Genomic DNA, 20,762 nt, shown 5'->3' on the forward strand with positions numbered 1-20,762 from the left:
ACGTGCCAAAAGTGGTTCATTGGCAAATAGACCAGCTCACTCAAAAATGTTGTTCCTAGCAGAATTGAATTATTTCTAAAAATGATCATTTTAGAATGTCAAAGATACTTGAGCAGAGGGCCCTGGGTAATGGACATGGAAGATCACGAGCAATTATCCCCTCTCCCCAGAGCCTTACCTCCAAATGGCTACAGAGGACTTCTTATGAGGGAAATGAGAGACGTCCTGGACACAAGTCCAAGTGTACAGACGTTTGACTTAGGATTTAAAGACTTGTCCGTTACTATTAACATTAGCTCCTGCTATGGACTGCTCACTCTGTGCGAGCGTGAGCCTCCCCAGAGCTCTCCGACAGAGGGGGCGCTGCCTCCCTTTTACAAATGAGGATGTCAGGCTTACTCAAGGCCGCACGCATAAGAGCTGAGATGTGGGGCCGGCCCGGTGGCACAGTAGTTAAGTGCGCACGTTCCACTTTGGCGGCCTGGGGTTTGCCGGTTCGGATCCCAGGTGCAGACACGGCACCGCTTGGCACACCATGCTGTGGTAGGTGTCCCACATAGAAAGTAGAGGAAGATGGGCATGGGTGTTAGCTCAGGGCCAGTCTTCCTCAGCAAAAAGAGGAGGATTGGCAGCAGGTGTTAGCTCAGGGCTAATCTTCCTCAAAAAAAAAAAAGAGCTGAGATTTGAATACAGGCCTGTCAGACTGCAAAGCCCATACTTGCTAACCTGTTTTTAAGAGTCTGATTTTAGATTAAAAAGGGAAAAAAAATTAAGTCCTGACTAAGCTACTGTTAATATATAAACAGTTTGGTCCATTTTAAATGAAAGAAGTGGTCCATTTCTGCATACAAGGAGATCAACATCTGGTTCTAGTGAGGCCTAACCAACACACTATCCTCTTCCATTACTCACTTCTAAAGTTGCTTCTCTGCGAAACCTTGTGACTGTGTTCTGCTGAGCCAGAGCAGTGAGCTGAAGATGGGCAGAGGTAAGCAGCTCCTGACATGGCTTCACAGAGGCACGCCAGACTCAGACTAAGATGCTGTATTTCAGGCTGGGCTCAAAAGGCTGAACCTCACACTGTTTAATCTCCTTTCTGCATTGTTCTTTAGCGTGAGGCACATTCAGAGAGAAAGAAACTCAGAGTCCAAAGTGATGTCTTAGGACCCTTGGCCCATTTACAGTCTTGGGTTACAGAAATCAGGAGAAACAACCAACGCGAATTATCAATAAGTACTTGATGAAAATGTAAAGATAGTGGTCTTGGACAATTTTCTGTAACCATCCTTCACTGAACTATGGAAATCACAGTCTATTTCCTGGGACTTCCTCATGAACTTCTTGAGACATGAGGCTTCTAAGTGCTTCTCTGTTTGATCTATACTGACGTACCGGTAATGTTTTCTGGAACTTCACTAAGCTGCCCTTGAGCCTAGAATAGAAGTACGTTCCCCAACACAGGATCCCCCTAATTACAGCTGCCACCAAGAACCCAACTGTGAAAGCACTCATGGGGACAGCACTACTCATCCGTTTAATCCAGCAAGGAAGAACTGCAAAAAAATTATCAAAAATCATTGAGGTCACAAAACAGTTTTTTTTTTTTTTTTTTTTTGTTAGTTGGTGATTTTAGTATTTGAAATATCTCCCCTTCAGGCTACAGGGATAGTGACTGTGTAGTAATCCTATCTAGTGGCCAATTATTCTGGGGATTCAAATAAAACAAGACTGCCTAAGTGAAGACATGCCAAATCTCAAAACAGATGTTGGGGCCCCGGGTGCCTGCTACTCCCTAATGGGCATGGACAATTTCTCAGGGCATTTCCTCCAGTGCTTTGGCAACAAAAAGAGTTTATATTCCATCCACACCTCCCCAAGACTTCTTTTTCCCTTAGTATCTTTTTGGAGATTTTGAGTCTCTCTTGTCTGTGCAACTGTCAGGTAATGACACGCAGACAACAATGATACACCAGGCTGAGGTGTGGCTGATCTTTCCAGGTGAGGGAAGGGCACTATGGCCCCAAAGCCCCCTACACCTCCTGCATTGCTCCTGTCCCACTTTGACGGGCTAAAATGTGGATACTTTTCTGTGCAATAAAAGCAGTACCTCTGGGAGGCAAAGGACTGTGCATTTCTCTTAGGTCTTCTCAATGCCCCATCAACAGAAAATGCCCCTTCCCCACAGATTTCATGAGCAGAGACTGAGGGAAGAGAGACAAAGCAAGACAGACAAATTATCACATGATGAGCACCAAGATGCTCCTTTAAACATACCAAGAAGGTATTCATGGAATTATGGGAAAGAGGACAGGGAAGAGAGGGGTGGGGGGGGGGAGGGAGGCACTGGTGCAAATAGCACTGAATGACAACCAATAGCCAGCTTGCGACTGTACCACCAGCGTTACTGCTACAATCGGAGGCAACATTGATGCCAATAAATGGGTTAAATGTAAAAACAGCCCAAGAATAAGCCACCAACTGCTTCGCAGCAACCCCATCAACAATGCATAATCAGCAGAGTGGGCAGTGAATCAAAATGACTTCCTATTTAAATAGCGGCGGGAGCAGAGAGTTCTGGAAAATCAGTGGAAATTCAGCAGTCGGGTTCCCTGGGACAGGCTTTTTGAGGGAAGGTGGTCACGTTGGCTGCTCCACCTGCAAGTTGTTGGCAGCAGTGGTAGTTGCTAATCAGGGCTCCTGATTTCAACTGGTTTTCATATGAAAAGGCTACAGGACTGTTCCCCTAAACATTTTTTACGCCAAATGAAATTTACACAAAAGCCTCAAGGCTGCCTTGCACAGCTCGAGGTCACCTTGGCACTACTGAAACATGAAGGGAGTGGGAGAGGAAGACAGAAGAGGGGAGATGGCCGACAGGAGTGAGTAAGAAAGAAAGAAAAGGAAGAGAGATGTCCATAGTAGTTTTATTGTCAATGCAAAATATTGATGGTAAGGAAAAAATATGTTCCAGAAAATTCCCAAAGGATTAAAAACTGGCTTATGTGTCATGCCAATGAAGCAGGTGGGCACTTCTCTCTTTGAACTAGACCAAGTCGATAAAAACAGAGAGACAAAATGGTGGAAGACTCTTATATCTTCCTCTGCTTCCCCCCATGCCAAAGGTAGGCTTTTAAAAGCTATGTGAAATTATACAAATACTCCAAATGAAATCAGGTGAGCTAAAGGCTTATAATTGGGGTTCTTTCCAAGAAACCCAGTATTTAGCTTCATTTTCAAAGAAGTCCATTCACAATCCTTAACCATCTCAGTATTCGCCCACCAGAAACCGTGTTGGAACAAGGAGACAGTCCTTGGCACCTGACTCCCAAGAGTGAAAAATTTATCATGCTGGTCCCAAAAACCAGCCAGCCTGTCATTTCAGGTTCCTCAAAGCCAGGGAGGTGGCATTTTATTCTTGGGCCTTTGGGCAGAGACAGGATTAGTTAAGGAGAGCATTTGCACAGCGCACAGTACCGGGAAGTCGTTAATTGCTTGTATGGACCAACGTCGCCGGGCAGAGCGAGGAGACATCTGTGCGTGAAAACGTTACACCCAGGAGGAGGGAAGAAAAACACCAAGAAAATTAAAAGGAAAAAATAGAATAAAATGAAAGTTTCCCACATATCTGATGGATTAAACGGTACCATAATATACTGCAAAATCAGGATTGAAATGATTTAAGAATCTGAACCTGAGCACAGCAATATTTGGATTCCCTCACCTCCCTCCCAACCATCACACTCCAAACCGGCTTCACTGTCATCGTCCTCCAGTTCGAAACATATTTCAAGATAGAAGGAGGCTGGCGCCCACACAGCTCTGACAAAGGAACTAAGGTCTGCAGTTTTCTAACGAGGACTAAGATCACAGTGCGAGTGGAGAAACGGCTGGAGGACTGCTTTCCCCTTCAAGGGCACACATATGTGTGAGAAGATTCTCATTCCTACAAAGGAAGAAGTTCTTCAATAGACTCAATACCAAATTTTTTGTCGGTGTGCGGTTGCGGGGCTTTGGGGAAATCGGAGTCTTAGCTGGGACTGCAGGACTATTCTCAGAGCGATTCCATGGGGAATGGGAGCCTAAGAGAAATGGAGGGAAAGAGGGAGCTTACACGGAAGAGTTCGACTCTTGAGGGCACTCTCGCTAACAGTACGAGCATCAACGTGAAACTGGGAGTGTAAAACACTGACTCTGGAAGTCAGAAATTATTCTATTAACTTCAAGACCTCCCCACTTCTTTGTTAGAGCTATTTTAGTAATATACACTGAAGCAAACGCGGAAGGCTGCAAAATTTTTTAAATGTTTATAGGGCAACGTCTAATGTTTTTCTTAAGTTCTGGGCCTTCTGATTTCCCCTAGGAATAAACAGTATTTCATCAACTACTAATAGTTGGTCCAGTTACCAAATGAATGTTAGCATCTCTCTGTGCTTTCTAACTGCCTACAGAATTTGATGGTTGTTTTAGGTCTCTCACATTTTTTAAATTTGTAGGAGCAAACCTTGAAATTCCATCTGGAGAAGATTTGGATGAATATAACAATATGACCTAAGTAGAGCAGGTTAAAAACACACAAAAACAAGAGAAATGAGCAGTGATCCCCAATGGCTCTAGAAAGATTTTTCTGTAGTCTCCAAAATACTCTATAATTCCTTCATTGCTATACTTTATGTAGTTTTATTCTTTTCCTTTACTCTTACTCATTTAAAGATCTCAGGGGTAGAGACCTAAAAAAGAGAATAAAAATATGAAGGAGAAAAATTTAAGCTGAAAGTGAAGACTTAAGCACTGAGAAATTTAGTAAACTAGAATCATTTCCAGAACAAAAGTACTAAAAATGATTATTTGACATGTGAAACTAAAACACCTGAGGATCAAAAAAATACCCCTCAAGGGATAAAACTGTATTGACCTCCGTTAGGAAGATAAGACGGTCTACATAAGATATCACGGCCATATTTCATTTCTTTAACCACCCCCCATGCCCTGTATAAATGGGATGGGCATCAACAGGCTCAAAGAGAGATGAATTTACTCCAGAGTCATCACAAAATAACTGACTTACTCACTTTAACTTCTTATTAGGTTGAACCACATGAAACTTTTTTTAAAGTAAAAAATGGTCAAATAAGGGGCCAGCCCCGTGGCCAAGTGGTTAAGTTTATGCGCTCTGCTTCAGCGGCCCAGGGTTTCGCCAGTTCGAATCCTGGGCACGGATATGGCACTGCTCATCAAGCCATACTGAGGTGGCATCCCACATGCCACAACTAGAAAGACCTACAACTGAAAATACACAACTATGTACTGGGGGACTTTGGGAGGAAAAAAAGGGAAAAATAAAATCTTTAAAAAAAAAAAGGTCAAATATCAGCAATTTCATGATTTAACCTAATAATTACTATGTCATCCATTAAAATGTGTCTCTCTCCCCCAGGGCTTCTAGGGTTCTTGTAATGTTCTATTTCTTGGCCTGTGTAGCTGTTAATCCACTGAATTATATGCCTACGATTTGTGAGCTTTTCTGTATAAATGTTAAATAGCAATACAAAATTTTCATATGAAATTATAATAAAAGTGTCTCCCCCTATTTTATTTGGTCACTATCTGAAATAAAACTTAAAGACCACTTACTTCATCATCCTAGAGGATTCTAAGGGCCCATTTTCTGTGGAGAAGCAGCATGCTGGGAGTCACCCCAAACTGAAATATCACAATCCTTTCTCCATTCCCCAGCAGACCCTATCTGATTAAGAGATAATTATCTATGTGCCTGTGGTCCCTCTTTTTGATTATGGTGTTTGTAGTAAAAGAGGCCAGACCATCAAAACCGTGAATGTGTGTTTTATAAATGCTTCTGCATTAGAAGAGGTCCCATCTTGGAACTGGAGTTATTTTGACTGGAAATGGCCTTTACACACTATCACAGAGTCAAAAGTACTAGTCAATCTATTTTGCCCAGGCCCAAGCCAAGCATGAGTAGCATATGACATGAATTGAAAGGGAATTCAGAACTGCCTGTTTGACTAAACGATCTCCTCAACCTGGGCCTGACGCTAAAGAAAATTCCACATTTACCCAACCATGAGTTTGTCTGGTTACTATGTCAATAAAATGCCTTTTTTCCAACCACTTTATCAAATCCTCAAACCAGTTACCTGCTAGTCTGAGGAAAAAGGAGAAAAAAGACCTAAACATTTTTGACATAAAGGACTTGGGAGGATATAGGTGTTCCAAGAAGGTCTGTGACAACCAAGGGGGCGGAATTCTATCAGAGATGTGAAGAAGGGTTGGCCAGAAAGGCAGCAAAAACAATCATTTTCCCTACTCAGCTGAATGGTTTTGCCCAACATCAGTTCCTGCCACTCATTTCAGTCACATACAACCCTAAGACTCGACTTTGGAGATGGTCAACTCTCAGTGTGAACCAAGGTTAGACACCATACTGCAACCGAAGTAAAGGCACTGCTAGAAATTGGTTTTTTATTTAAAATAATTCAATTTAAAAACAAATTTTAATTATAGTCAATCCATCTTTTCTCAATTCGTGGAAGACAACAAAGAATTCCTAACAACTGAGTTTGTTAGTAGCTCAGTGGTAATTCTGTTTAGAACATCATGTCAGTTTAAGCCCAGATACTCAACCTGACAACATGGAAAGTTCTCAGGATCATTCCTGTGCTGTGCCAACTTTCTCTACACTGTCATCACCAAAGGCTTCTGACAGCTTAATAGCTACATCAGGGATGGTAAGTTCCTTAAGAACCCAGGAACATAAGGACAGGTTCGGGTGACTTTGGTATAAACTGGTCTGTTCAGATGGGTATTTCAGTGTAGACTTAATAAAAGTATAAAACCTCTTAGAGATCAACTTTAAAACTTCTCACAACTATGAAGTTCCAAATATATCAAGATCCCAAGCCTTCAGAAGTATCACTTAATTTGCTGACAGACATCAGAACACCAAGGAGAACCTGAAGCTAAATTATTCTACCTGAAAGAATGGGAATCAACTTAACGAATGGGGATTACAAGGACAGGGTTGGATGGGGAGTGAAGAATATGGATCCTAAGAACTAACCCTCCCCTCCACACACACAATTTACAGTAATTAAAATCGACTGAGAGGAACAAAGCAAAGGTCCTTCTTGAACAAATTAACTATGAAAGTGAAAGACCATAGGGGGATTACTAATTAGCTGCTGTGTGTGACAGGCAGGGAGACAAAGAACAAGAATCCAGAGGGAGGAACAAGAATCAAAGGCCAGGGCTCTGTCGCTTACCCGCTCCTTGTAGTAGAAGGAGCTGATGGAGACCTGCTCTTTCTCGCTGCGGGTGGGGCTCCCACTGTATAAACGAAGGTTTCCAGGGGCCTCTGTGCGGATCTTCATTGGCGCGATCAAGCCAGTATGATAAGCAGACAAAGCCGAGAGAGATCTGTGGTTGAAAACACAGAATTATCCACACTGGCTTGAGTCTTTCCATATTTCTAAGTAGTGCCATTCTTAGCCATTCCTGATGAAATCAAGAGGAAAAGATAGATAAAATGGAAAAAAAAGGGAAACTCCAAAAAAAAAAAAACCCCAAATAGAACTTTGAGAAGTGAAAAATGCTTTATCTGCAAAAGCAGAGAATACTTCTATGATTGTATACATAGAAAATTCAAAGGAGGGCCGGTCCCGTGGCCAAGTGGTTAAGTTCAGGTGCTCCGCTTCAGCGGCCCAGGGTTTCGCCGGTTCAGATCCTGGGTGTGGACCTAGCACCGCTCATCAAGCCATGCTGAGACAGCGTCCCACCTAGTAGAGCCAGAAGGATCTACAACTAGAATATACAACCACGTACTAGGGGGCTTTGGGGAGAGGAAGAAGAAAAAAAATTCAAAGGAATCTAGGAACTACTAGAAGTGATAAGTGAATTTAGATGGGTCAATCTACAAAAATCTACTATGTTTCTATATATTAGAACAAACATCTAGAAATAAAATTTTAAATAATTTCATTCACAATAGCATGAAAACACATCAAATATCTAGGAACAAATTTAATGAAAAAAATGTGCATTGAAAATACAAAATACTGCTGAGAGAAATTAAAGAAAACTCAAAACAAAGAGAAATATGGCATGTTAGTAGATTGAAAGATTCCATCTTATTGTCAAGATGTCAGTTTTCTGGTGGGAGTGCAAACTGGTGCAGCCACTATGGAAAGCAGTATGGAGTATCCTCAGAAAATTAAGAATAGATCTATCACATGATCCAGCTATCCCACCACTGGGTATTTATCCAAAGAACTTGAAAACACAAAGGCATAAAGATACATGCATCCCTATGTTCATTGCAGCATTATACACAATAGCCAAGACTTGGAAGCAACCTAGGTGCCCATCAAGGGACGAATGGATAAAGAAGATGTGGTACATATACACAATGGAATACCATTCAGCCAGAGGAAATGATGAAATCCGGCCATTTGTGACAACGTGGATGGTCCGTGAGGGTATTACGCTGAGTGAAATAAGTCAGAGGGAGAAAGTCAAATACTGTATGATCTCACTCATAAGTAGAAGGTAAAAACAAAGACAAACAAACACACAGCGAGAGACATTGGATTGGTGGTTACCATAGGGGAAGGATGGGGGGAGGGCAAAAGGGGTGATTAGGCTCACATGTGAGGGGATGGACTATGATTAGTTTTTGGGTGGTGAACATGATGTAGTCTACACAGAATTTGAAATATATTACGATGTACATCTGAAAGCTATATATTGTTATAATCCAATGTTACTGCAATTAAAAAAATAAAATAAACAAAATATATTCTTATCAACATTAAAAAAAAGAATTCAAATCTATTAAATTTAATCTGAGAAGAGCTTAAGTGAAAACACATCATGCAATATATACATTTTTCCCTAAGCCATTATTTTCTAAATAATCTATAATTGCAGTTCTGATTTTTTATTATTAAATTTTGTGATATTTTGATATAATCCAAAGGATACTGGCATATAAATAAATTATGAAGCATAATAACAAAAGGAACACCCATAAATGTCACATTCAACTTAAAAATTAGAATACCACCAACTCCATTTAATCTGCCTAGATAATCCTCCCCAGATATAGCCACTATTCTGGATTTCGAATGCTTTATTCCCTTGTTCTTGTTTTCAGTCTTATTATATGTATGTATCCATGAATGTATTGCTTAATTTTGTTTCTGAGTTTTATAAAACTGGCTATTATGCTACATGTATAAAAAAAAAAGATAATTTTCTCCAAATTGCTCTATAGAGTCAACACAATTCCAATCAAAATACAAGCAGGTTTTTTCGTAGAAACCAATAAACTGATTTCACATTTTTACAGAAATGCAAAAGACCTAGAATAGCCGACCCACTCCTGAATAAGAACAGTAAAGACGGAGGACTGAACACTTGCAGACGTGACGGCTACTCTGGAAAGCTACATTAAGAGTACAGTGTCGGCATCAGGGAACCAACAGATCAAAGGAAAAACCGGAGTCCAGAAACAGACCCACAAACCTGGTCAACTGATTTTCAACAAAGGTATAAATGCAAATTCAATGAGGAAAGGCAAGTTTTTTCCATAAATGGCGCTGAAACAACTATATACCTTTACTGAAGAAAATAAACTTTGATCTCTATCTCACTTCATACACAAAAATTAATTTGAGATAGATTATAGACCTTAAATAAGGAATTTAAAACTATAAACTTTTAGGGGCCAGTCCAATGGTGTAGTGGTTAAGTTCACATGTTCTACTTTGGTGGCCCCGGGTTTGCGGGTTCAGATCCCAGGCACAGACCCGCACAATGCTCATCAAGCCACGCTGTGGCAGCATCCCACACACGAAAGAGAGGAAGATTGGCAACAGATCTTAGCTCAGGGCCAATCTTCTTCACCAAAACAAACAAAACCCCCCCCCACTAAACCTATAAACTTTTAAAAGAAAACACAGAAGAATATTTGCATGAGCTTGGGGTAGGCAATGATTTTTTGTAGACAGGACACAAAAGCACTAACCAGGAAATTTTTTAAGTGATAGATTAGACTGTATCAAATTAAAAACTGCTGTTTATTGAAATCATTAAAGAGGAAGAAAGACAAGCCACAGATTAAGAGAAAATCAATACATACATTTAGCAAAGAATTTGCAACCAGAATAAAGAACTACCACAAATAAATAATAAGAAACACAGTCCAAAAAAAAATGGGCAAAATACTTGAACAGGAACATCACACAAGAAGATACCAAATGGTTGATAAACACAAAAGCTGCTCAACATCGTCAGTCATCACCACAACGAGATAACATTATACACCCACCACAATGGCTACAGTTGAAAAGATTGAAAATAGCAAGTTTTGGAGAGGACGTGGAGCAACCAGAAACACTGAAACATTGCTGGTAAGAATGTAAAATGGCACAACCACTGGGGACAGACTTTCTGGCAATTCTAATGTAATTAAACAAACATACACCTATCCTATGACCCAGGGATTCTACTGCTTGGGTAGAGAAATTAACACACATGTTCTTAAAAAGACTTGCACATGTAGGTCTACTCATAATAGTCCCAAACTGGAACTAATCCAATGTCCATCATTAGGAGAATGAATAAACAAATTGTATTATTCTCATAAAATGGAACTATTGATACACACAGCAACGTGGGTCAATTTCAAAAACATTAAGCTGAGCAAAAATAAGCCAGACATAAAATAGTACACACTACATGATTCTATTTAGATGAAGTTCAAGCACAGGCAAACTAAAACTACAATGATGTAGGCATCGTACATGTACACTGTACATGATGAAGTCAGAAGAGTGGTTTCCTCCGGGTAAAAGGACCAGGGAACTTTTCGGGGTGAGAGTAAAGCTCTGTACCTTGATCTGGGTGCTGGTCATCAAGGTACACATTCACATTTATGTACTGTAAATTATATCTCAATGAAATACTCTTAGTATGAAAAACATTCTAACAGGAACATTTTTCCCTCTGTTCCCAAAGCCCAGATGCAGATATTCTTGTTTCCCTTTAAAGCAGGTGATTGTTGTCTAATCTAACCTTTCAAATAAGGAACCTCATGCAATGGAGGGGCTCTCTGGCACTTAGCTCCCAGGTCTTGTGGGGCCAAGGTCTCGCCTGCTGGGTTACTGCAGACACTGGCCACCTGCCAGAGCAACAGCAGAGCCTGTGCATGCACCTGGTTCCATCTCCTTTCTTTCTTGTTAGTCAGCTATTCTTCATAAGTACACTAATTATACTACATCCAATATTTCTAGGTGTTTGTAGCAGGAGGGTTTCCAAGTTATCTTGGTCACCACACCACAGAACCAGAAGTCTATGGTATATATCTTACAATATTTAAGCTTAAAAAACCAATACTATGGGGGAGGTTGTGCACATGTGGAGACAGGGGTATATGGGAATCTCTGTACTTTCCACTCAATTTTTGCTATGAACATAAAATTGCTCTAAAAGATAAAGTTCGTTAATTAGGGAAAAAAACCTTTATAACATGATCCAGCAATTCCACTCCTAGGTATATACCCAAGAAAAATGAAAATGTATGTCCACACAAAAACTTGTATATGAACGTTCATAGCAGCATTATTCATAATAGCCAAAAAGTGGAAATCCAAGATGTCTGACTGACGAATGAATAAATAAAATGTGCTACATACATGTGATAGACTATTATTTGGCAGTAAATAGAAATGAAGGACTGATAGACGCTGCAAGATGTACGATCCTCGAAAACATACAAAGTGAAAGAAGCCAGTTTCAAAGAACCACACAGCATATGATTCATTTGCATGAAATGTCCAGAATAGGCAAATTTATAGACAGAAAGTGGACTGGTGTTTGTCTAGGGCTGCAGGAATGGGAGCCCTGCGGGTGGTGACAGCTAGGGGATGCAGTTTCTTTTGGGGGTAATAAAAATGTTCTAGAATTGACTATAGTGATGGGTGTACATTATTTATGAATATACTAAAAGCCATTGAATTGTACACTTTAAATAGGTCAACTGTACACTGTGTGAATTACATCTCAATAAACTGTTAATAAAAACTTTTAGAAAAACAAAAACCAGTAGTAATAAGAGGAAACACAGTTAGAGGACTCCCAATGTGCCAGGCAGCGTTCTAAACGCTTTACTGGGACTAACTCGTTCAATCTGCACAGCAAATCAAGGAGGCAGGTGCTGTTATCATCCCCAAGTTACTGTTGAGGAAAATCAAGCAGAGTCCTAAGGTCAGAGAATGGCAGGGTCAAGATCTGGACCCAGCAGTTTGCCTCTGAATCCACACTCCCATTTGCTACACTAGGTTGCCTCTGAAAACAAACAAACAAACAAACAAAAACTAACCAGAAAACATATTAAACTGTTAACAGTGGCTCTCCGTGGGACACGGAAAGGAAAAGAAGAGCTATATTCATATTTTAACTTAAAACTCCTGTGTTGAGTTTTTTCAACATACTACATATGTAATTTTAAAAAAATTAAACACACTTTGGTAATGTTAGAAGTAGGATATTAGTGTGATGAGATTACGGATGATTTTTTTTTTTTGAGGAAGATTAGCCCTGAGCTAACATCTGCCACCAATCTTCCTCTTTTTGCTGAGGAAGACTGGCCCTGAGCTAACCATCCATGCCCATCTTTCTCTACTTGATATGTGGGATGCCTGTCACAGCATAGCTGGACAAGCAGTGCGTAGGTCCGCACCTGGGATCCAAACCAGTGAACCCCAGGCCACCAAAGTGGAATGTCAGAAACTAACCGCTGTGCCACCGGGCCAGCCCACCGATGATCTTTTCTGCTATTTTTCTAGTTTTATTTAATGTTTTATTTAACATTAGCAATGGAGGAAAGCACACTAAAAAAGAATTTGCCTTGTTTTGACAACAGCCTTTATCCAGCTACTCCTTCTAATGGTTTGGTAGTAACCCTACAGTAGAAATCTCAGCTTAGTTGCAATTTAATGAAGCTTGATCTTTCTCAAGTAAAGCTTATAATGGGTGTTTACTGAAGAACTACAACCAAGTGTCCAAAGACAAACTCAGCGGTCACTGTCAGGTGTCTGCCCACCTTCAGCCCGTGAATGTAGCTTCCGTCTGCATCTCCCGGACTCACCGTGGAGTAGGTTCTGTTGGAGACACTGCTCGATGCATCGTCATAGGCCTTGTGAAATACACCAAATACCCTGACAAAGGAGACATCAGATGAGCACATCCATGTCAATGAGCCAGACGTGGACAATCCTAAGGCAGCACTGGTCAATGTGTTGTCTATCTCAGTCTATCAGATGGACCAGACACATTTTCATCAGGTGCAAAGGCCCACGACTGCAGTGATTCTTAACAAGGACAGAGGTCAGAATCTCCAGGATCCAGGAGAGACGGGATGTCTGCGGTTTGGAAAAACTCTTCACAGGTACTTTATATTTCTCTGCTAGGGGACCTGTCCCCTGTCAAGAATCAGGGCTCTAAGTAAAGTCTCAAATTCATGCTCATCAGAATGAAAAAAATTAAGACTTAATTCTGGTGAACACTCTTTCTTAGAATTTGTCCACAGACGCCAACTTGGCATCAGATCATATAACACTACTACAGAAATCTTTTGAGTTCTCAGGAAACAAAAACAAAGAAAAATTTTCTGCTGGAGACTTTTTTAGACAGACTATACGATATTCTTAGCCACCGTCTCTCAAAATCTAGAATCAGAGAACTAAAAAGAGACCAACCTGCTCCACAGAACCTGGCCCCCGAGGTCCTAGGGAAGGGAATGTTGGCATCCTGGTATGACCCATAGGCAGTGGTCACCCGGGCAAACGTTGGTAAGGGCGGTGTGACGGAGTTTGGGAGTGCAAAGGGGTTGCTGGAAGCGCTGTCTTCTTGGTTCTGAAATTTAAAAATCAACAGCCTAAACACCGTAACCTATCTTAAAGTTGAATTACAAAATAAGGATATACGATCACAAAGTCAGGGAGCCCAGGAGTTTAGGGAGGAAGGAATGAAACAAAACACCAAAGCACAGGTTGGTACAAGAATCCCACCACAAAAGACTCAAGGCAGGAGACAAGCTGGCGCAGGCAGGGCTCCAAACAACTCTGGTTGCGTTTCACTTTTTGTAGCGAAGTGTCTTTCAGGATCTAGAAAAGCCAAAAAACGTAGTCAAGAATAGCAACATTCTTTCTCCTTATCACAATGCTTTTATTCTGCAAAGCAGCTGGAGCAGTGAAGGTTCAGGGAGATGGGAGCACGGCTGTGTCTGAGGCTTCCAACACAACATCCCACTTTCCACCTTCTCCAGAGGCTCAAAGAGAAGACTCATTTCGGAGCCCTCTTTGAGAAGCCCTTTCCTTTCTTAGCACACAGTTCGAGAGGGCACATTTCTTTACAGTGAGTTCTTCTCCTTTCCTCTCCCCCCACCCTACCCCCTCCATGGGAAATTTCATGGAATAGAAGTAATACTTGACAAGCTGGATTGCAAATTGCTCTGCATGATAGAAACCACGGGCAACAGATTTCACTTCACTGAAAATTAGAATGGATGTTTTTTTTTGGTTTTTTAAAAATGTAAATCCTAACATTTTAATGCACGGTTTGTAGATATAAACTGACATACACATACTAAATGAAGAAAGGCATGTAAATTGGACCTGTGCTGTCCAATACACAAGTCATTACCCACATGGGGCTACCGAGCATGTGAAGTGTGGCTAGTCTGAACTGAGAGGTGCTTTAAGTGTAAAATTCACACTGAATGTTGAAGACTGAGTTCAAAAAAAAAGAAAGGAAACTAAGCAAAAAAAGAGATTAGCTTGATAATTTTTATATTGATTAAATGCTGATATGACAAATAATTTGGATATACTGGATTAAATAAAAATATTACTGAAATTAATTTACTTGCTTTTTATTTTTAAAGATTGGCACCTGAGCTAACATCTGTTGTCAATCTTCTTTGTTTTTCTTCTTCTTCTCCCCAAAGCCCCCCAGTACATAGTTGTATATTCTAGTTTGAGTGCCTCTGGTTGTGTTATGTGGGACGCTGCCTCAACGTGGCCTGATGAGTGGTGCCATGTCCGCGCCCGGGATCCAAACTGGTGAAACCCTGGGCTGCCGAAGCAGGGTGCACGAACTTAACCACTCGGCCATGGCGCCAGCCCCTTACTTGGTACTTTTAAATTTTTTTTAGTGTGCCTACTAGAAAATTTAAAATTACATGTGGCCTGCATTATATTTCTATTGGACAGCATTGAATTAGACCTTTAAAGACACTTCCTAATCCTATCATGTTTATACCAATGGAAAAATCTATCTTTTTTATATGTCCAAAGGAGGCAACGAAATATTCAGATTCCAAGTACAAAATGTAAATCAAATCTGAACAATGAGCATTTCAGAGATCCTTACACCACTTGAAAAATTTCTTGGCTACACATCATACCCCAAGAAGATGGAGCAATCAAGTAGTATGATACAAACTAGGCAAAAGGTGAACGGCATCCAGGTCAACTTGGTTTCGCCAAGATATTCCCGTTACTTTCATGGGTGACACTGCTCAAACTGAAAAGGTGTATCACCCCAGCTCATGAGGCTTTTTCATGGAAACTCTGCCTGATTAGTTCTGCACGAACTGAGAAATCAAGTTTCTGAACCTGGAGACATGGGCTGTACGGCCTCCGTTCAGGTACCACCACCCTTTCGCACACCTCGCCCGTACAGCCAGACAGCCTCATTCTAAGAGGATAATATCTCCTTTTATGGAACGGATTTTTTAATGACTTTACATACTGTTTTTCTGATTATAAAGTATCTTTTAGCTTCACAATACATCTTGCCTATTGTTTCCAGATAAATGAAACTGTATTGCAGGGTTCTTAACCTGGGATTAATGTGCAGCTTTAATGAGATCTGTGAGCAGATTATAGGCAATTACAGAATTGTCTATTATTTATAAGCAATATTTCTGAAAATATACGCAACATTTGTGCAAATTTTTCTGGGGAAGGGCCCATAGTTCTCCTTAGACTTTCAAGAGGGTGGGTCCATAACCTAAAAAAGGTTAGGAACCATTACTCTGTTTTCAACACAAAATTAAGAGCAACTGTTAACGCTGCATAAGGAACAGATGACTTCCAAATTTACTACTCAGCTCAGATACTGATGCACATGAACAGAGCTCTCCTCTTACAACGTCAAGGAGAATTTGTGAACACAGATGCCCACCTTCAGCAGCTTCGCTTTCATTGTGGACGTGATGGTTGTGGGGTTAATAAACTGGAAGGAAGGGGCGGCGTTGTTTGGGTACTGCGCGGGGAACTTCACCAGCATCTTGACACGATGGTTGCTGCAGTGCACAGACACTGTGCAGCTCCTATCCGCTGCGTCCATCTGCAAGGGAAATCCACAACTGTGTTAGAGATGATCCACAAAGGGTCTTCAGATGCACATGGTTTTAAATAAGCCAACTGAACACTCCAGGCTCCTGGTAACCGGGTGAAGGGAGAGAGTTTCTAAACACAAATGAATTTGGAAGATTTGGACAACTCATTTTCAAAACGGCTTTTGACTTTTAGCACTGATTTAATAAGTTCAAAGTATTTTGACTCAAAAAAGCTTCCCAAAGCTGTGAGATAGGCTGAAACTTGTTATACTTTGAGATGGGAAGATAAATCAGGAAAAGTTAAATACCTGGCTCAAGTTAAAAAGTACTCCTAGAAAAATCCACAGAGACAGAAAGTAGATTAGCGGTTGCCAGGAGCTGGGAGAGAGGGCAATAGAGTGACTGCTAATGCATATAGGGTTTCTTTTGAGAGGATGAAAGTGATCTGGGAGCAGACAGTGGTGATGGTTGCACAACTCTGTGAATATACTAAAAACCACTAAACTGTACACTTTGGTGAATTTTATGGTCTGTGAATTCTGTCTCAATAGTTTTTAAAAAGCAGTCCTGGGAAAGGAATCAAGATCGCCTTCTTAAACTAGATCACTAGGTATCCACACTGTTCTCAACTGGGACAAAGAGAGTATAATACTGAGTTGATAATAGATAACCAACTAATCGAGAATTCTTTCTCTCTTTGGATTTCTTGTGCTGCCAACTAGAGATGGCAGCTGGAGTAAAGTGAAAAGAGGGACACATGTGGGAAATCCGGAGACTTGGACTCAAACGTGATCCCTTCCTCAAACAGCTGCTGGCCTCGGACAAGCCACTTTCTCTCTTAGTGTCTCTGTTTCCTCATCTGTAAAGTGGTGATAAAACAACTAATTGCAAAGTTGTTTTAAAGGCCAAATGAGATAATTATGTAATTGCACATACCCATGCCAACTGTTACCTGAATCTGGGCAAACGAAAAACTAATAAACTTTTAAAACTTCTTTATAGAGAGAGATTCAATTCTCTGAAGAATTTCAATACCTGCCCCAAAGGAAAAGAGTCAATCTCTCCATGTGTGACATGAACAAAGAGACTTGGTCACCTTCTTCCTCTGAATCTAAATCACCGAGGAAATGACCAGCTTTAAGAGAAGATAGTAGAGCATAGCACACACAGCCCTGGAGAGTCGAGAGGTTTGGTTTCCAAACAGCTCTGCCATTACACCACCAGTAACCTTTGCTAAACCACTAAGCCTTCTGGATCTAAGTATCTTCACATATGGTAACGTGAGGTGTTGGAGCATCTAAGGAGATGTTAAGACATGAGAGCATTAGTTTATCCCTTGGTTCGTCTTAGGAGAAAATAATAGGGTAAGAAAAAATCTGTATTTGTAAAACACCTATTTCTTTAGAAAACCTACAAAATAAAAAAGTAAGAGGAGACGCTTACCTATTAGAACAGCAAAGGAATTTGCTAGCCAAAATCATAGGTGAAATAGTTCCCTCACCCACGCACTCTGAGCAAGCCTGAGAGAGCTCAGTAAACCCCCGCGCACCTCCACATTGACATTCCTGATCTGTACATTGATCAGGGAGAACTCCTGCTGCAGAGTCTGGGGCAGTCCCAGTTGATCTGATTTCTTCTCTTCCAGGACATTGCTCAGGGGGTCTTCCTTTAAGACTAGCAGGAGAAAGAGGTTCGATTGTTGGAAAAATTTTTGAAATTGAGTCAGAGAGCAGTTCTGGAGTATCTGCCACAACTCCGAAATGTGTAGCGGGGCCTCACCTAAAACATCAGTTTGACCAATTACCTTCTTCCTCCCCATGGCTTGAGTTGTGCTGGTGATCTGTATCTGGAGTGTGAAAGGTCTTCTCTGGTTCCGGTAGAAGAGAAATGCTCTCAATGAACTCATCAACACCATCTAATATGTCATTTGCACAAAGCTGCAACAAAGGGTAGAAGATCTAAGTCTAGAGACGTCAGTGGAAATGATCATCACGTTTGGTTAGAGTTCTGACTCAAAAATGGGAGTCATAAAGGATAGAGATGTCAGCCAAAAACTGATACAATCAAAAGGGGGCTGCCTGGCAGCATAGTGGTAAAGTCTGTGCACTCTGCTTCAGTGGCCTGGTGTTTGCTGGTTTGGATCCCAGGTGCGGACATACACACCACTCATCAAGCCATGCTGTGGCAGCATCCCACATAAAAAATAGAGGAAGATTGGCACAGATGTTAGCTTAGCAACAATCTTCCTCAAGCAAAAAGAGGAAGATTGGCAACAGATGTTAGCTCAGGGCCAATCTGCCTCACCGAAAAAAAAAAAAAGGAAAAAAGAAAAGAGGGGGTTTTAACCATCACCAACTCTCCCTGCTTAAATACCAGGAGACTAGACTCTATCATTCTACCCTGGAAAATTTTCATCCTGTTCATAGTTTACACAAGTCTCAGAAAACATTATTTTAAATTCTGAGCCTTGATGGAGTTAATCAGCTAACCCAAGACCAATAATATCATAACCCTCAAAGCATTTGGAGCAAACGGTACTTTCTGGAGAAAATAGATTTGAAAGACAATACTTGACCAAAATGCTCAAGAGTGACTTTGTACTCAGCAGTGTCGAAAATTTTACCCTGCATTTTCTATCCACTCTATACAGAGCACTATGAGAGAGGCAAAACCAGTGAGACACGTTCTTGCCTTCAAGGAATTTAGCCACAAATGAGAAGACAGAACCCTGTGATGAGGAAGAGCAAAGCAAGGTCCACAAAAGCAGTCCACACCAGGTACCACTGTGGTTCATTAAGAAACAGGTATCGCTTATGGGGCAAAAACTGGAAAGGGCTTCCCAGAACAGGTGTCATGGATGGACATTGCAGCCTGCAAGGGTAGAATTCCGAGGCAATTTAGAAGAGAAGAAATGAAGCCCATAGGCCATTCGCTCAGTATGTTACCCATACTCTGTCATACCAGGACAAGAGGAAAAAAAGACATTCAGAGGCTTTTCAGCCTTAAAGTGCTAAATACTGAAGTTGGCTCTTGAAGACCCCAAAGGTTCAGTGTGGCATACATGAGCCACTCGGCCAACCAGCAAGTATTTATTAAACACCTATCATGTATCCTCTAACTTCCACAAATGCCAAATCTTGTATTTTTTTTTTAAGTTTCTGGTGAATCCAGTTACATTCCTCCACAATAGCATTGAAAACATACCCTCTGCATCTGGGAATCCACCCGCCACATTCTCAAGGTCTGATCCCGCGACCACGTAACCAGCTGGTAGTCCTTGGAACCTAGAAATCACAATATAAGAATCCTGGAAATTTTTCTAGATTCAACATCAATTTTCCTACAGATTGCAATGGAGTGAGAATCATTCATTTATTCATTCATTCATCCATTCAACAAATATTTGTTGAACATCTCCTACATGCCAGGCACTGTTCTAGGCACTAGGACTACAGCAAGAATACAACAAACTCTGTCTTTATAGATCTCACATTCAAACGGTGGAAACAGACAAATAAACATGTAATAAAATGTCCAGTAGTGATAGTGTTATAAAAAAATAACACAGGATTAGAGAACAGAGGCTGATGGGAGAGAGAGCTATTTTTAGACAGGACTCCCTGAGGAAGTCACATATGAGCAGAAACTTAAATGAAATGAAATAATAATGGGCAAATGAGCAGGTGAAGAGTGATGCTGGGATTTAACGTAACATTAAACTTTCACCTCCACAAACATTCTGCCTTTCATATGCTCCAGAGGAGCTGGGGATGAATGTGATTTTTGTAAAATGAATTGTTTTAAACGCATCATGGCATCTTACTATTTAAAAGAATTTTTTGGTAAAATGACACATCTCTTTATAAAAGGAATAATCAATCTTTAATGTTCTTAATTGACTGAATTATATTTTCACATATTAGGTTTGGTCAAAGGGAAATTATTCTACAAAGGTTCAGGGTGCTTTACAAAAGAGCTTTAAGAAAGATCAGGACATTTCAGGGTAATTATGTAGCATCTAGAATCTCCTTCATGGCCATCTTTAGAGAGCAAAGAATTCAGAAATAATTTCATCCAATTCCCTCATTTTACAGATGGGGAAACTGAGGAAACAGAGAACAAAATCAGTCCAAGCTAACAGGGTGAACGAGGGGCAAAAGCTCCTTCTCTGTGTCACTGCCTTCAATCAGGCCTTCACTCCTCAATGTTTTAATACATCCCTGTGTGCGCCTAACGAGAGGGCAACTCTTCTCAACCGCTGCCTGCTATAGGTTCCACCATCTAGACTCATGCTCACGTCAACAACTTTTGACTCCACAACTGGCCTCTTTTCAGGTCC

The 20,762-nt window shown here is 40.8% G+C and overlaps 1 protein-coding gene across 7 annotated transcripts in view; it reads right to left on the reverse strand.

Moving 5' to 3' along the window:
• Positions 1-20,762, reverse strand: part of WDR59 (WD repeat domain 59) — an 83,159-nt gene that overhangs the window by 18,138 nt on the left and 44,259 nt on the right. For 2 of the 7 annotated variants that reach the window (XR_002806842.2, XM_005608430.4), the window contains exons 11-19: positions 19,628-19,707; positions 18,228-18,360; positions 17,973-18,097; positions 16,267-16,431; positions 14,088-14,183; positions 13,776-13,932; positions 13,166-13,235; positions 7,281-7,434; positions 3,475-3,531 (exon numbers count right to left, since the gene is read on the reverse strand). Coding sequence is in view for 3 of the 7 variants with exons in the window: in XM_005608430.4 (XP_005608487.1) it covers positions 3,475-3,531; positions 7,281-7,434; positions 13,166-13,235; positions 13,776-13,932; positions 14,088-14,183; positions 16,267-16,431; positions 17,973-18,097; positions 18,228-18,360; positions 19,628-19,707 (1,037 nt within the window). In the remaining 4 variants the exon portion in view is untranslated. Of the gene's footprint in view, positions 1-1,594; positions 2,202-3,474; positions 3,532-7,280; positions 7,435-13,165; positions 13,236-13,775; positions 13,933-14,087; positions 14,184-16,266; positions 16,432-17,972; positions 18,098-18,227; positions 18,361-19,627; positions 19,708-20,762 lie in introns of those variants that run through there. The other 5 variants (XR_011436904.1, XM_005608431.4, XR_011436905.1 and 2 more) reach the window with 3 other exon arrangements.

The sequence above is a fragment of the Equus caballus genome, chromosome 3 (assembly GCF_041296265.1).
Source record: "Equus caballus isolate H_3958 breed thoroughbred chromosome 3, TB-T2T, whole genome shotgun sequence".
In the NCBI taxonomy this organism is placed as follows: Eukaryota; Metazoa; Chordata; class Mammalia; order Perissodactyla; family Equidae; genus Equus; species Equus caballus.